The 16,113-nt window shown below is 39.1% G+C and overlaps 1 protein-coding gene across 1 annotated transcript in view; it reads right to left on the bottom strand.

The window, feature by feature from the left end:
* Positions 1 to 8,929: 8,929 nt before the first annotated feature.
* LOC139208535 (nck-associated protein 5-like) overlaps positions 8,930 to 16,113 on the bottom strand; it is a 48,431-nt gene continuing 41,247 nt past the window's right edge. Inside the window, exons 11-13 of the mRNA XM_070838247.1 lie at positions 14,198 to 14,584; positions 11,555 to 11,650; positions 8,930 to 9,935 (exon numbers count right to left, since the gene is read on the bottom strand). Of these exons, the coding sequence (XP_070694348.1) occupies positions 9,934 to 9,935; positions 11,555 to 11,650; positions 14,198 to 14,584 (485 nt within the window). The 3' untranslated portion in view covers positions 8,930 to 9,933. The remainder of the gene's footprint in view (positions 9,936 to 11,554; positions 11,651 to 14,197; positions 14,585 to 16,113) is intronic.

Here is a 16,113-nt window from a genome sequence, read left to right as displayed (position 1 = left end):
ATTCTGTTCGCCACGATTTAGATTCAGTACCAACAATCAGTGGCTTTGCAGGAAGTAGCGTGCTCTTTAAGTAGCACAGTGGAAAGTAAGGGTCTGTTCTTTAGACTGTAAGGCAGGAAACTGGAGGCTGCATCACACAGATGAACCTGTAATTTCACCTGTTTTTTTTAACTGCAACCACCATCTACCCCAAACTTTAACCACATGTGTTGGTTGCCTTACCTTAACCATGCTGCTTATTTTCCATAGCTGTGGTCTATCAATGGCTGTAACCATACTGCAGTTGCCATGTGCTGATATTGTGGTAAATGAGAATGTTACATCGGACCTAATCCTGGATATGGCTGAGTTGCCCTGTATTGACACCCTACACTTTTGCTGTGAATGAAAATGAAATTGCTGTAAATTTACGGTGACATTTCAACAGTAAGATCCTGTTATGTTTAAATACAGGGTTACCCTGTATAATAACAGTTTATAACATTATTTTACTGTATTATTACTTCAAGAAAAGAAAACAGTAATTTCTTGTATTTTTTGCAATGCATTTTGGGAACAAGAAGGTGAGAGAGCAGGAGACACGTTGGAGAGTGGAGTTTGAAGCCAAATTGTTATCTAGTTCCATCACCACAACAAACAGGTGAGTTTCTTACTGCTTTGCTAATTAGAATAGGCAAAAACCATCACTTACTGAAGTTGGAGTCATTTGTAAGATTAGCATTAGCTAGGCACACTGTGAGGAAATTCTTTGCTAGCTAACTAGCTAACTAGCTAGCAGTTGCTAAAGGGGAAAACTCCACAAAACATTTTCTTGTAATTTCAAATGTTGGTAGGGGTTGTTATGTGGGTATGCAATGCCTTGAGACATATTAATATTGGTTCAATTCATACCCTGGCTGGGTTTAGTAAATCAACTACAATATGGAATATCAAGAACATTAAACACATGTATAAAATTACAGTATATGTTTTTCAACACCAACTCTGAACATGCACTCTTGTTTTTCAGGCGGTTCATCGGGATCAACCCTGAGCGGGGCACAAAGGCTTCAGGGGGCAAAGGGAAAGGCAAGAAGAGAGCTTCTCCCTCCGTCAGCCCTCCGGTCTCAAGTCTCCTGAAGAGACTGATGGATTCTGAGTGGGACTTCATATAGTCAGTTACACACATACACACACATAGACATGCACACATACACATACACACACGTAGTTGCTGCTGTTCTCAGTTCTCAAGCAACTTTTTTGTTTTGTTATTTTAGTGTTTTAAGAAGAATTTAAGTTTGAAGTTATTCTCTATGTTATGAGAAAGTGTGTTAATCCTAAGAGCCACCAAACTCTTTTAGTTTAACCTTAAAAAGGTTACACAACCTTTGCACAAGGTTTTGGCAAGGCAGTGCAATACTTGCTCTTGTTCTTGTTGATACTTTGTTCAATCTCAATAAAGAGACATGGTTTGAGAAGACACTTTGAAGTTTTATTATTTGTCTTGGCATTTTAAGTTGCAGTTTCAAAGGCTACGTTTCTTTATCACATTAAAACATGGTGTTTATAACATGACATGCAAGAAGTAATTTATCAAATCACTAGGTTTAGAAAAATAAATATATTGTCTATTTTGCTAGAAGGAAATGAATTAACAACAAGGTGTAGTATTTTGCTGAAATTCACAGTTAAAAGCTGCAAATATACGTCTTAAGAAAAAGTGTAAATAAACGGTAATAAACTGCTAATCTTTTCAACAGTACTTTCCTGTAAAGGTTTAAAATAACAGCTTTTTGCTGTATTTATACTAACAGTAGTTAACTGTAAATTTCAGCAACAGCAATATACCGTTAATTTTACAGTAATTTCCTGGCAACCCTACTGCCAGTTGTTTACCGGTTTTTAACAGGGGGAATTTCTAAGAGTGTATAGCTACAGGGTTGTTTCAATCAAAAGAAATAGAGAGAGTAAGTAAGAGACAGTTGTGCTAACTAAAGGCATTACGTCTGGACAGCGTGATGTGTGCGCAAAGACCTTTAAAACAAATCATACGTGATTGCTCTGACTGGATGAAAGTTCACTGAACTCTTTCTAACTGTCGTGGGTTACATTGTCCTGTGCTCAGTGGAAACAAAACACAGGATGACTTCATCAAAGTTTTATCGAGGGACCTCTCGCAACAATCATAAACCCAGGCTTAAAACAACAAGCGCCCGAGGAAAACATCCTACGCGGTGAAATGCATCATAAGTTAGAGGAAAACAGAGAGGCACAGTGTAGTCCGGTTCAGCATGTGGTAGCACGGCACAGAAATACGCCATAAAGGGCTCTGTGAAGTGAAGCACTTTTCACAGGCTTTTCAGAAACTAATAACACTGTCTGCACTTGGGGGTAAAAACCGCTTGGATACTCTTTCACAAATTCAAAAGATGGATTAGTCGCTTCTGTTCTGTACTAATATTTAATATTGGGCTGAAACCTGGCTGAACAATTTCTCAACTCACAACTGCGGTCCTCGGTGTTGATCCCGACACCACATCAACTTGTTCTCTCCAGAGACCAAACTAATTTATACTGTATATGCCTCAGCACACCTACCGGCACACTGCTGCAGAAAGAGTAAGAGGATTTCAGTGCAGAACAAACTCAGATGAGGGCAAACTGCTGATCTGCAGCAAAGGAGGATGCTATGCTTTGTCATTGTTTATCGGTCTCAGGAGGAGCAGATCTGAGTCTGTTTCAATCCTCCGTCTGAAGTCCAATAGTCTCATTCAAAGTCGTCATGATCAACTTGTTTTAATTAGTGGATGAAACACTGTGTCAGCGCTGCATCAAGGGGCTGAGGAGAAGCTGTTTGTGATTTACCGTCCTAATCAGCTTAATTGGAAGTTGGATAATTACATACTAAGACACACTTAAATGTCATGAATCCCTACTTTGGTTGAACTTTGAATTAACGGTCACTTACATTTTAGGCAATGAGAAGACGCATGTGACTCTGAAATGAGATGTCCAGGAAGATAATGAAAGTGAAACCTTGCTGGTATGAAAGTAAAAGACATAATGGGCAGCTATCGAGGCTGTTCAGTGTTATGGGTGAGAAATGCTCCAACTGACTTTATGTTTTCACATGTTAGGATGATATACAGTCTTAGTCAGGAGACTTTAAATGTGCACCAGCTGTAGTTCCTCTATGGCAGCTTGTGTCATAACATGACTGATGGCACACAGGGAGGCATTATGCGCAGAGCCTTTTAAAAGAGCAGCACTAATCAAGAGTGACTGACCATCAGATCAGAAAAAAGCCTTCTGCATTCACAATGTGCCCTGCATCTTAAAAGTGGAAGTAAAGCTTTTTGACAAAATGAACTCAGTTTGTAGGTAAAATGTGAGACTTTCTTTTTCTTTGGTAAAAGATGTGTACGTCCTGTTATTAGATTAGTGCCAATGAATAAAAAGGGAGTCATTATGTCAGAGACGGTAAAACTCCAGGACTTTTTAGCATTTACTCTAACAGCTCAGACTGCACAAGGTTGCAGGAACCTTGATACTTCCTGAGAGGCCATGTGCTCACCTGGTTCACAGCTAAGGACAACATTTAATATCTGGTGCCAAAACGGAAAAGGCCGTATCGTTTGCCTCACTTTTCAAAATCCAATCTTTGTCTGCCTCACCTCTGTTTCTTCACTTCAGGTTGATTTTTGTTCCTAAAACATCTCTGATCTTTGTTGCCTGACTGCTCAGCCATCACAGTCCAGAGGAGAGAAGATCTCAGCTGATATAAATGTTGATAAGCTCCTGTGCTCAGAGAAATGACTAATAAGCAACAGGCAAGCAATATGCAATGATTTCAGTCTTTTATTGTTCTCCGTTTATCCTCCCAGGCTGCAAATGGGCTGCCCTGTCATATTGGTGGAGGTTGTTGAGGCCGTGCACACTGCTCTTTATAATAGACATGCAAATATAACTTTATCATAAATCACCCTCTTCCAAGGAAACTACATATGATTTTAACCCTTTAACCTTCTGCTCAACCATATGGTAGAGCACATTTTGACTCACTATATCTTATTGAAAACATGTTTTACTCACGACATCTCAACCGTTTGGTAGAGGCCAATATTTCAAAAAATGTGGGGTCTGTTCATAAAAAAACATTGATTTTTGTAATTTGTGCCCCAAGGAAATAAAATATATAAAGAATACATTTTTTCATTGCTTTTTTCTTGGTGAGGACGTTAAAGGGTTAAGTAGGGTTAGTGCACTAGGGAGCAAGTTGAGGTTCAGTGTCTTGTCCAAGGACACTTCGACATGTGAAATAGGGGAGAGGGGGATCAAATTTTCCAAAAAAAAAACCAATATCTGTGGCAGTCACAGGCCTGTAATAAGCCTATCTAGTCGTTTCATTCTGACCCACCCATCTACCTACTTACCTGCCTCCCTGAGCGCTCACTGCACATGACCGGTCGTGCAAAAATGACAGAAAAAGTGCGGCAAAAAATTGAGCCGCAGCTCAGCAACACACTGATGTGCCTTACCCAGCATAAGCCACACTCCCACTGAGCTGAAGAACGAGTGAGACCCGTGGCTCTCAAATCTGTGTACCATGACGGACTGCTGTTTAGTGAGCAACTCAGGGAGCACAGCCTCTGAGACCAGTGGGCAGCAACTCTGAGCTAAAGGTAACGTTACCATCGTGATGACTATTTTACTTGTGGTTATAGGACTGTAGCATTCACCAGAGCTGTTTATTTATCAGCTGAAAAGCTGAGAGAGCTTTTTCAGTTGGCAGTTGTGTGAAGCACAAATTAGAGACCCTGCTGCTGAGCCATGGTGGCCTGAAGGGAGGGGGTGGAATGTTTTCAGCTGAATACTTCCAAAGTAGTAAATTGATCAGAACACAAAGGGCTGGAGCATACTGGAGGATATGCTCATCAATCAGACCTATCTGCTCACATAATGAATAATAACAGCCATCCATGTGTGGGTTCCCACATGTGACACTCATGTCTAAATTGAGCATGTGGCAGCACTGTGCTGGTACCCTGTAGTACAGGAGCTGGGTTTGTCATAGGGAAAGTCCAGGGGAGTTTTGTATTCAGAGATTAGACCGGACCAGATGGCCCGAGACCTTGAATGCTCAAATATTTCCCATAGCCATGCAGCATGAGAAATACTCCTTTGACTGCAGATGTGGATGTTTATTTGTTCTTCTTGCCTTTTCTGCCAACTTATTAGGCATCTATTTTGCATGAACAAAACACATTTTTAGGGAAACGTGAAGTTGTCCAGGCTGTTTTTCATATTGTGCATCATTTGGGTATTTCTGGTTGCCATGTACATCTGTACATGGCAACCAAAGTATGGGTTTGTAATAATTAAGATGAACCAAAACCACTTAGCCTAGTAAAAAGGCATTTTGGGAAGTGTGTTTATTTGCCTTCACTCTGAGAGTTAGATTAAATAATTGATATCACTCTCATATCTGTCTGTTAAACATGATGCTGTAGCCAGCAGGCCGTAAGCTCAGCTTAGCACAGAAACTTGAAGCGGGTAGAAACAACTACGCTTTATCTTAAGGCCAAAAGTAATTAGAATAAAATAACGTCACTAATTAACTCACTGATTAATTACAAGTAATCCATATGTTAAACCAGTGTTAAAGGGAAATTCTTACACACACACCCTACATTACTTTTTTTCTTCACTATATTAAGCTCACACCAGTCACATGGCTGTCAAATTGTAAAGCATTTCTTGTTCGTTTTTTAATTTTCATTCCAATCTGACAACACTGTTTGGCAGCTCAGCAGGAGTTTGCTTCCCATTTGAGAAGCCCTGGTCCAGTGCCCATGACATGTTGGTTGGTATTCTGTGAATTGTTTACTTTGAATATAAAGAAGAAAACAATACTCAGTGTTGTTGCAGAGTTGGAAAAGTAAATTGGACTCACTGCTCTGTAGTGCTTCCATCCTTCATACTGGCAGGCACAGAGATTGGGCTCCAGTGTGGACTGTTGGGAAAAATCACACCTGGAACTTTTTTATAGCCACATTCATTCAGTCAAATACAACAAACCACAAGGCGGCATCCTTAATGTTGTATAAGTATTGAAATAGTTTATTTTTCTATCTTTCCGCTTTGACATAAAACAAAGAATATCAGTAATATACAATTCTCAATTCGTACTGCTAAGGTGACACAAGAACATCACTGTTATTATTGGGTTCTGAAAAAAAAAAACATTTAGAAGGAGAATGACGATAATAGTGAGTAACAATATGTGCAATAAATGGTAAATTACACACATTAGTGCTGAGTACAAATACAGGGCATTAGATTAAATGTTAAAAAAATACAATACTCTTGTGAGAGTGATGCTCTTCATTATGCGAGCCATTTTAAAAACACAGACGCCATGCTCCATCTACCCGTATCAGTGCAGCCAATCTGTTCCCTGAACCATTAACGTCTTGCCTCACCTGTATAAGCTACATGTTTCATTTATTAAACCTGTGAGTCGCTAGCGGCACGAACGCCACTTTAATTTTACAAATATTACCTTCAACATGTACATGGAGCAAGTGAGCAAAGATTTAAAGAAGAGGTAAATACAGCAATATGACATGGTTAATAATATTGTGCAACATTACAGTGCTTCATTGTTCTACATCACGTGAAACTGTAAACTGTCTCTAGTGTTTTAAAAGAATATGGTTATAGTCACCATGACAAGTCTGATATGTAGATTTAGTTGCATTCATTTTCTGTATATGTGATTAGCTCACAGCAGTGTTTGGCAATACGCATTTTGGCAAATATCTACACATGAAGGGCAAGGAGCTGACAGAGGTGTGAGGGCAAAACGTCGCAAAGCAGCTAAAACCGTCAAATATGTGGGGATGCAATCAAAACACCAAAAACATTACTAAGGACACGGAATACATAATAGAGAGAGAAAGTGAGCAACCGTGGTGAGATTTCTTACAGTTAAATGTGCTGACAAAAAATTACAAGAGGAAAATATGGAGCTCAGGTAATATCGTAAAACCATTACAGTGAGATCTGGTGAGTTCACTGGTTGCAATGAAACGGTACATTTTAAAGTTGAGGTTTACTTATTAAATCCACAGCATCTATCAGAGACAATAAATGGTATTTTCCCTGAGCTAGCACAATAATGTCCACAATGTGCCTACTAGGTGCTTTATAACTAAGGTTACATGCAACAACTCACTGCTTTGTCTTGATGTCATAACTGTGGAAACATGTATAAAATGCAAAATGCGGTCAACATATGAAGAGTTTCATTACAGGATGAGCTGCACAGCTTTTAAAATGTGACTTCTATTCAAAATGAAAGTGAGACTCACTACGGGTGATATTTTAAAATGACCTTTGCTTAAGTAATGACACATTACGTTTATTAATATGTCATAAATACCGAGCGGTGCACATCAAATTTCACACATCAGTATCTTTCCTCTCTTGTGGTGAAACTCTTCATATGATGGATATTAGATTCACATGATGCATGTCAGTAGTTAGAATAAGCCCAAGGGGGGTTGCATGCAAGTTGATATTAACATTGTGACAAAAAGAAAAGTTTCTAACAAGATAGTGCACACTTTTAAAAATCACATTACTCAGTCAGGTATGGCAATCAGTAGTTAGTACTGTACATCACATGTCTACAGGATGGAAGTCATAGTTTGTAACCTTGAGTTCACACGTTTCCATCTTATGTTTTGCGTAAAAATATACTACCGACATATGTATGGTAGCTTAGGTATTATTAGATTGAAAGCAGAAATAAGTCTTCACATAAATAAATGTGCATACATGGCTGGGAAATGCAATGAATAGAGCTAAATAATCTTTGTTCAGCAGGTCTTTTGTTTGCATCATGAATCTCTTAAAGTGACCACGGCTGGTGTCATTATGGAGGTCTAGTGGTGAACTAGTTGTGCTTGTGCAAAATTAAAACGTTCAAACTTGCCTTAGTCAATATTTTTGATAGTAAACTAGAATCAAATGGCTCCTTGTCTTGGTTGTACAGCTGCACAGTAAGATAAATTCACTGTGTGCTCCAAACGACAAAGCTACAAAGCGGCTGACTCGTGTAGTCAAACAGTTAGCAAGCTGGCAAGTTGGTGGAGACCAAAAGAGAGATAAAAATACAGAAGGTATTGTACTTTGAATATTATCTTTGTAACGTGTCCTTGAACAATCAGATGAGATGCTATTGTTGCTCTGTGTCTGTAAGATATGAAAGTAGGTCATTGTTTGCCAACATGCTAGCTATAAGGGCTTTATATGGCAGCATGATGTTGGGGCTCATTGTCTGTCATAGTATTTTATTTTTGTTTTCACCCCTAGTGGCCAAACTTGATAAATGCAGTTTTAGCCACCAGACTGCAAAGCAGGTATGGTTGAAATAGTTTGCTGTAATGTGTTTCCTTGTGTAGATTATAGAAGAGTAGACAAAATTCTTGGAAGTGTCCACACAGTATTGTCAGCCAGATAGTATATAATTGTACGTATTGGCTGTAACTTGATATATTTATTCAAATCCTAGCTGATAGATTGTGGCTGATGGGTTGATTTGTACATGACAGTCTTGCTGTGTAAACTCTAAAACCACAAAGTGCACCATTTTAGGTTACAGTCTTTTTATCCTCTCATGAGACAAGACTTTCTTTCAACATGACACATTATTTCCAACCACAGACTCTGTAATTATTACAGGAGAGTGTATCAAAGTTTCCTGTCACAACTAGCCACCAGCCACACGGGCCAATACTGACATTCACTGGCAACATTTTTCTCTAAAGGAAGTAGTGTCACATTGGTTAGGATTACAAAACACAGGCTTAATACCGGAGAGCAGGTTTTGCATTCTGTTTCATGCTTCAAGTTGGCATTGCCTTTCATCCAATATTTAACAAACATGCGTCCAGTAGCTTGGCTACACATAAACGAAAAATGCCTTATCGTGCTTTGGCTGCCAGGAGATGACAATGAAGGAAAAGCTGTAGTCGGCAAAATTGTTAGAAATAAAGACTTTGTTGTTTGAATGATAAAATGCATAACTCATGTGCCTATTTGTTTCCTCCAAAATGTATCAGCCAAGGGAAATTAATTGTATGTGACAGCATTTTTTTGGGTGACGTTTGCAACACCGTTTCTGTCCTATTTACATGGGGTTGGATGTAATGTGAGGCTTATCTTTTTAATGAGGGCAGCCAGCAGACACAAGTTACACTTATGTAAAGTAAATTCACTTATTAGTTGTAGTATTTTTTGGCGATGAGGTCACTGCAACAAGGAAAACTGTCTTCCTCTCTTATACTCTGCTCTCCACATATATTACTCATTGTTGTGCCGTAAGTATGGTTATGTCTTAGCTGTGTAAAAATGCAGCGGGCTACTAATATTAGTTTAAACTGAGCCATCCAATATCTTGTGTGCAACACAGACATCTTCCTAAAATGGGTGATGAATGATGATTACAGGTAGCTATGAAAGTGCTACAGTAGCTAACCTGCTATCCCCAAAAAAAAATCAGTCTATGTTTTTGTACAATTGTTACTTCTCCGCAGACAAAAAACAAAAAAAAAACAGCCATGTGTGTTTAACTCCAGTCCTGTACATTTAGAAATGTAATCAGCTGTTCACAGCTGATGCCAATGAGCCACAGACCTCCAAAATGTCTGCCAGAAGGTTCATTACTACACCTGAAAGGTTACTCAGTATCTCAACACTACACTGAGCACAGGTGGAAGCCCACAATGCCAAGCTCACTTGTTGTCCAGCTCTGAGCGTTTCATCCTGATACACAGACACAGTGTCCAAACTGTGGGATTTAGGGATCCTCCGTGTGTGTTAGAGTGATATATCCAACTGATTGCCTGATTCCTTGCTTCAGCTTGACTTATTCAGCTTCATAAACTCTGAAATGATAGATGCAGAGCAGAGTGAGACCCTGCAGCACAATGCCACGCAAACAAAGTCCAAATTAAATATCTGTCATTTAAAGAAAAGTACCACGCACTGTTATAAATTGGTTAGTATAATGCAATATTCATTAGGTGCTGTAGACGGTAAACTAGTTTAATCTCAGCATGATTTGGTGTGTTTATTTCCCCAGAAACGGTTAAATCATACATTACAATAAAATTCTTTGATATGTGTGTCAAGATAATGCACATTCGCAACCAATTTTATTCAAAGGAAAGTCAGCAGCTCTTTATGCTGACTTCACAGCACCTTAAATTACAGTTTATGGTGATTTCAATAGTATCAAAGTGTTGTTGGAGGTTAATTTAACATGTATCAGCTCCACTCCTACTGCATGAGCAGCTGTATTTTAAATGCAAATTGAAATAAACAGCTTGTGATTTGATTGCATTGGGCAGAGATGATACTTGAAGACACCTGCTGCCTCGCATGCTGATGTGAGGTTTCATCACTTTCCCACATAAGTCATCTGACACCAGGTCACAGCATGTACTGTAGACCGTAGCTGTTTGAATACTGCAAATGTGTTATACAGTAAGATTTGTAGTAGAGTATTTCTGTGAATAAAAAATGTGTTAATACATTTTTTATAAATTAGAAACACAGAATCTTAACGTGCATTGTGTGTGTGTGTGTGTCTCATGAGCAGGCTCAAACCTTTGGCTGGTTTTTAACCTACAGGCAGATCTTACAATCTACCACACACACACACACACACACACACACACACACACATATACATCCGCTGTAAATGCCAGCGTTAATGTACTGCAGTAAGATGCAAATGATGTTTTTGGAAACTTGTGGTAGTCATGTGTTTAGCTGCCACCATTAAGCTTACTTTCTGCTCAGTGGTGATGGAAATGTGATTTACAGGAAAGTGCAGCATTTTAAGTATATTTCTGTTGCAAACTGTTGCACTTTTCTTTAACTTTACAGCCACCAGTCACATTGGCAGTTTGAATACGCCTGACAAGGTTACAGGAAGCAGATTCTACATTTATGTTTCCAATCAGTGATTAAAAAGTTGAAACTGTTGTAAAACTTTTCAACTGTCATCACACTTGCCGATGTAACTTTTCAGTGCGGAAACTAAATAGAAACACTAGTTTCTAACTCGTAGAATAACCTGCTTTTGAAAACAACATTCTTTTGTACTTTCAATGGCTGGACTTCCAAGTTAACCCTTTAACACCAACTGTATCATATTTGATACATACACCTCTACATCATCAGTGTGATAATTTTTAGTGTCTTTTGTATTTTATATGTTTTGTTTGTTTAAGATAAGCAAACTGTGAGCAATAAATTGCGCAAAAATGCCAGACGTAGCAAAAATTATTCAAATTAAAACTTTTTAAATCTTTAAAACAATTTTTTTTTTTTGTTTTTTGTAATTTGTCAGAAGGTTCAATAAACACTCCAGTTTCAAAAAAATTGAATTTCCTGGCAATTATTTCATGGTTCAGGCATTAAAGGGGTTAAATGTATACAGAAAATCATCTATTTTAATGGTCCAATAACACGTTTGTGGATTGATTTTGCGTCTTACAGTTGGCAAGCTGAAGTCTCGTCTGTTCTTTCTGTTGGCTCGGTGTGGCTCGTGTTTTCGATTTGATATAAGTCAACTTCTTTGGTTCCATTCCACCTGGAAAAAGCACAGAGTGAAACTCATTTCAAAGATTTTTTCTCAACAGTCAGAGTTAATTCTCTCTCCTGTCAAGAAGGGGAGTCTTGAGAGAAATGTGGAATTAGGAAAACAGAGTGACACTGACAGACTGAAATCTAACATCTTCGGAGAAAGCAACATTATCATTCTGAAGTCAAAGTGGCAGGAGATCTGGGTGACACTGAAATGGCACCGGCTGACATCTCGAAAGATGACAAATTTATAATTCTGACTTCAAAGTAAAAACCACCTGAACTCAACTCAAGTGAAAGACTGTGCAAAGCACTGTTCTAAATATGGAGTGACAGCTTAGCTCGTTCAAATCAAACAGCCACAAATAATCAATGTTTTGTCAGGAGAAATGTCATTTAAATACACATTTCACCAAAGAAAGCGTTCAGTCTGAAGCAAGGTTAGCAATCTGCAATGTCTCTGTGTCCAGAAGGGTTTCAGAGTCAGATACTGCTTTTCAGACTAACAGTAACCATGGGCTCATGCAGCGATTGTGCAAGAACTTTGCATGTGGCTGTAGAGTGACACCCTCTCAAGAGTTTGGATGGTTATGCCTTCTTCGATTCTTTATCTTTAGAGATAAAATGTCAGGAATTCATTCAACTGTGTCTTTGTCTGGTCTAAACTAAGTTAGCTAACTAACTGACATTCTACCTAGTCTAACTGTGCATGACTTGCAAGGCAAAGGAACATTTCATTAGTGAACGTGGTAGCATACAGAGGAGTATGAAAATGTAAAATGAAAATATAAGAGCAGACTCTTATCATATTCATAAGTAGCTCTACACTACAATAAAATGCTGTTTATGTATTTTCTATGACCAGCTGCTGAGGATCCTGACTACGTGCGTGGAAAATGCTTTAGTCTCTGATATCATGTATCATGTATGTAGCCATCAAGTCCATATTTAACACACCTCATCCAAGCTTCTCATTTCAAATCAAGTCAGCTGGAAAAATTGAAAAGCCAGCTGGAGACGGAGTATGGAAACAACTCCTGGAGCAGTTTGTCAGTCAGTCTTCAATAATAAATTCAATCAAGTGAGACAAAGCTGCTTTAACTGAGCATCGCATTATTTAGTGCTCATATGTTCGTCTCGGCGCTGTAGTGAGACTGCACTGGTGAAAATACATGTGCCTGGTGTGGAACCCTCGGGGCTTCACCCTGAAAACATGACTCCTTAAAAGTCACGACACATAAAATACATCTTGGGCCTTGACAGTTTGGCACATGCTGTGTGATTAGCGTACTGAACATGTTTACTGTGTCTTCTCCTACATGAAAGACATCAGTGGAGGGATAACACACCATGATCACTCGCTGCTGTCGTTAGTCTATCATGTGTAGTTATGTATAAAAATGTTCTCCTTAAATTCCACTGAAACTAAAGCAGAGAACATGACAGGGGTGAATCTTTATGAAATGCACTTGAATGCTCCCCAGAATGGATAAATGAATAAAACATTTACACAAGCAAAATTTTCTTTGGATGTGTCCTGTTTGAAGGAACCAGGAGGGTGATGAGTGAGAGAAAGATTTGCATCTGTTCTATTTCATATCAAAAAGTGTGTAAACATGTGTAAAGATTAGATTTTTTATCCAAACGTTTAATTTTGATCTATGAGGTGAGTGCAGGAGTTTAGTGGCTGAGATTTCCACTCGTTCCACTCCAATCATTTTAAAATGATTTCAGGACACAATTAAATATCAATTATTGCCCAGTAGCTACTGTTGGCAACTGTACATTTGAAACATTTGAAAAAGATATCTAATATGGCGACAAAATGTGTCGACCCTAATTTATCTTGTGTGTGCAATATATCCGACTACACACATGACAAGTAACATTTAAGGGTTCCTCAACACAATTGGTCTCATGCAAGAACTGCTCATGCAAAAAGGTTTTTCTGTAAAGGGCACATACGTGTGATTTGAGAGAACTTGTCCAATTAAAAAAGACGTTCCCACGAGAATTTTCTCTTAAGTATGAAAAAAATTTGCAATCGGTCCAGGCCTGCAGTACAAGTTATGTAGAGTCTGCCTTTCTCCACAGTTTGATTTAAGACTTGTGATGCCTTAATCTGAATCAATTTGGAGTTTAAATATGATACTGAAATCATGATGTAAAATGAAATATTTTGGCATCTGTTGTTGCCATGAAAATTCCTCCACTACAATAGCCACCACATTGTTAGGTGACTTTGTGCCATACTCCAGACATCTGCTGACATCCAACAGCAGAAGTTGAAGTGTTGTTTCCAAATTGTGAGATTTTTCTTTATGCACTTGTGTGGCATTTTTATCCTTGAAACTGTGAAACCTACAACTGGAGTGCAAACTTGGAATACTGGAATAACAGAAAAAAATTTAGAAAGCTTTTGGATAAAATGCAAAAATGTTCTTGCATGAGGCCACATGAGTCCACAGCAGTAAAGAGGAGAAAACCCTACAAGCCTCATCTTTACTTCTGCAGTCCACGCGTCACGGAGCCTCTGCGGCTAGGGTTACTGTACCTGGTGGCAGTCTGGGTAGCCTGATCTGGGTATCACACACACTGGCAGAGGTCACAATGGGTTCAGAGTGGGGTTGGATGGGCTGGAGGAAGGCCACAGTGGGGAAAGGCACTGACTGGATATGGGTCATGGAGGAGTCGGACAGGGAGTTTGGCACCCCTGCATGGCTGCTGTCCTTAAAGCTGGAGGGTATTCTCCATCGGGGTAATGGGGAGGGAGACACGTCCTCGCTGGAGGAACCAGGGACACTGGGAGGACTTTGGGACTGTTCTGGGGTTGATGAGGATTTGGGGAGGAGGTGCAGGATGGAGGAGAAGAAGGAACAGGATTCAGGAAGGGGGATGGTCCCGATTCCACTGTCCAACGTTCGCATCTTGCTGCCGGAGCCTGGGGCACAAGGAGGACAGTTGAAGTGGCTCAGGGTAGTGGGAAAGAGAGGGAGCACAGCAGGAATGAAACAGCAGGGTTACCATGGTTGAAGTGGCGCTAAAGAAACCCTTGAAATATCTGTGCACTTATATAATAGTTGACTAGTCGTATCTCCTGCATGTAACTCTGCGAGTGTCTCTGTGTAAAGCTGTTCCACCCGGAGAATAAACGGTTTCTCATTCTGATGGATAAATGCTAACTGATATGTGAAAAATGAAGGCAGCTTTACCAATCAATAATAATGATAATAATAATAATGGACCTTCTCTGCAGTATCATTTAATTACTTCCAGCATGCCTCCTTGTTATTCCTACCACTTTATTCTTACAGATTGTTCGAGCACTAAGTAGTTGATCCTAGCATTGTGTTTTGGTCATTTCAAAGCAGATCATGCAAGAGATGGTTGGTCTGTTTTTTTTTTTCACTCACTCTTTAACTTGGTGATAGTTTCCTCTTAAAAGCCAAGTTGAAAAATGGTGGTTCAGCACAATCTAATTACGTAATAAGTGTGAGGCAGGGTAATGCTGTTTTTTGCTAATTATACCATACGTGTAGGCCTGCCACAGAGAAAGACTCAGCCAATGCAAGTTAAGCCCACTTGAACCACTGCTTCGTATTACAGGCGTTGTTTAATGGGTGTGTGACGACTTGCATGCACTGATCACACTGTGAATATGAAATGCACAGAATGGCATATGAAATGAAATTTAAATACACTCCAAACGTGTGTATTTTAATTGCAATATTAATGATTATCATGAATATATTCTATCAATATATTTCATTTGCAACACAACTGTTAAGCATACAGTTCTGTTGTATCTGTTGCTTCTCAACTTCAAGTTGTTGATCAAAACTTGTTACACTAATAAGCACGGGTTGAACCTTTGCGCTTCTCAAATATGTTGAGTTTGTATCATCTACGTCGCCGTTCAGCCACAATCGCCTGTCTGTCTAGACGAATCTTCCACCACGCTTCAAAAACCTAAAAAATAAGATGCATCACAGCAGCCATCCATCTAGTGAGCACAAAAATCAAAATAAAAACAGATATCCTCAAGCTGTTGCCATGCAGGCTCCTGTTTTAATGTGTACCCGGTAGCAGGAACCTGTGGGCAATCACACACTGGAGCAAAGGCAACAGCTGCTCCCCTTTATTAATTAAGGTATGCACACATGAGACTTCACACCCCTCTTCTGCTTTTCTACAAGCTTGTTTGTCTTCACTTTTTTCTTATTTCATTTTTAAGCCAGAGTGCTCAAATTAATTGAGTTTTTTCAAAGTTGTCACATTACAAATCATATCAAGCTACAAAATGTGAAAATGCGAATAAGACTATTTGTTGCCATGGTAACGCGGTCTTACAGTTAGGAAAAATACGGAAACGTGCAGGATTAGTTTTATCTATCTGACTTTTTAGCTATAAACAAGATACTAATTACTTACATCATATTACAAGTTAGCTGCAAATGTCACCCAGATCAA

The sequence above is a fragment of the Pempheris klunzingeri genome, chromosome 10, assembly GCF_042242105.1.
Source record: "Pempheris klunzingeri isolate RE-2024b chromosome 10, fPemKlu1.hap1, whole genome shotgun sequence".
Lineage (NCBI taxonomy): Eukaryota > Metazoa > Chordata > Actinopteri > Acropomatiformes > Pempheridae > Pempheris > Pempheris klunzingeri.
This window is presented reverse-complemented; position numbering and strand designations above follow the sequence as displayed.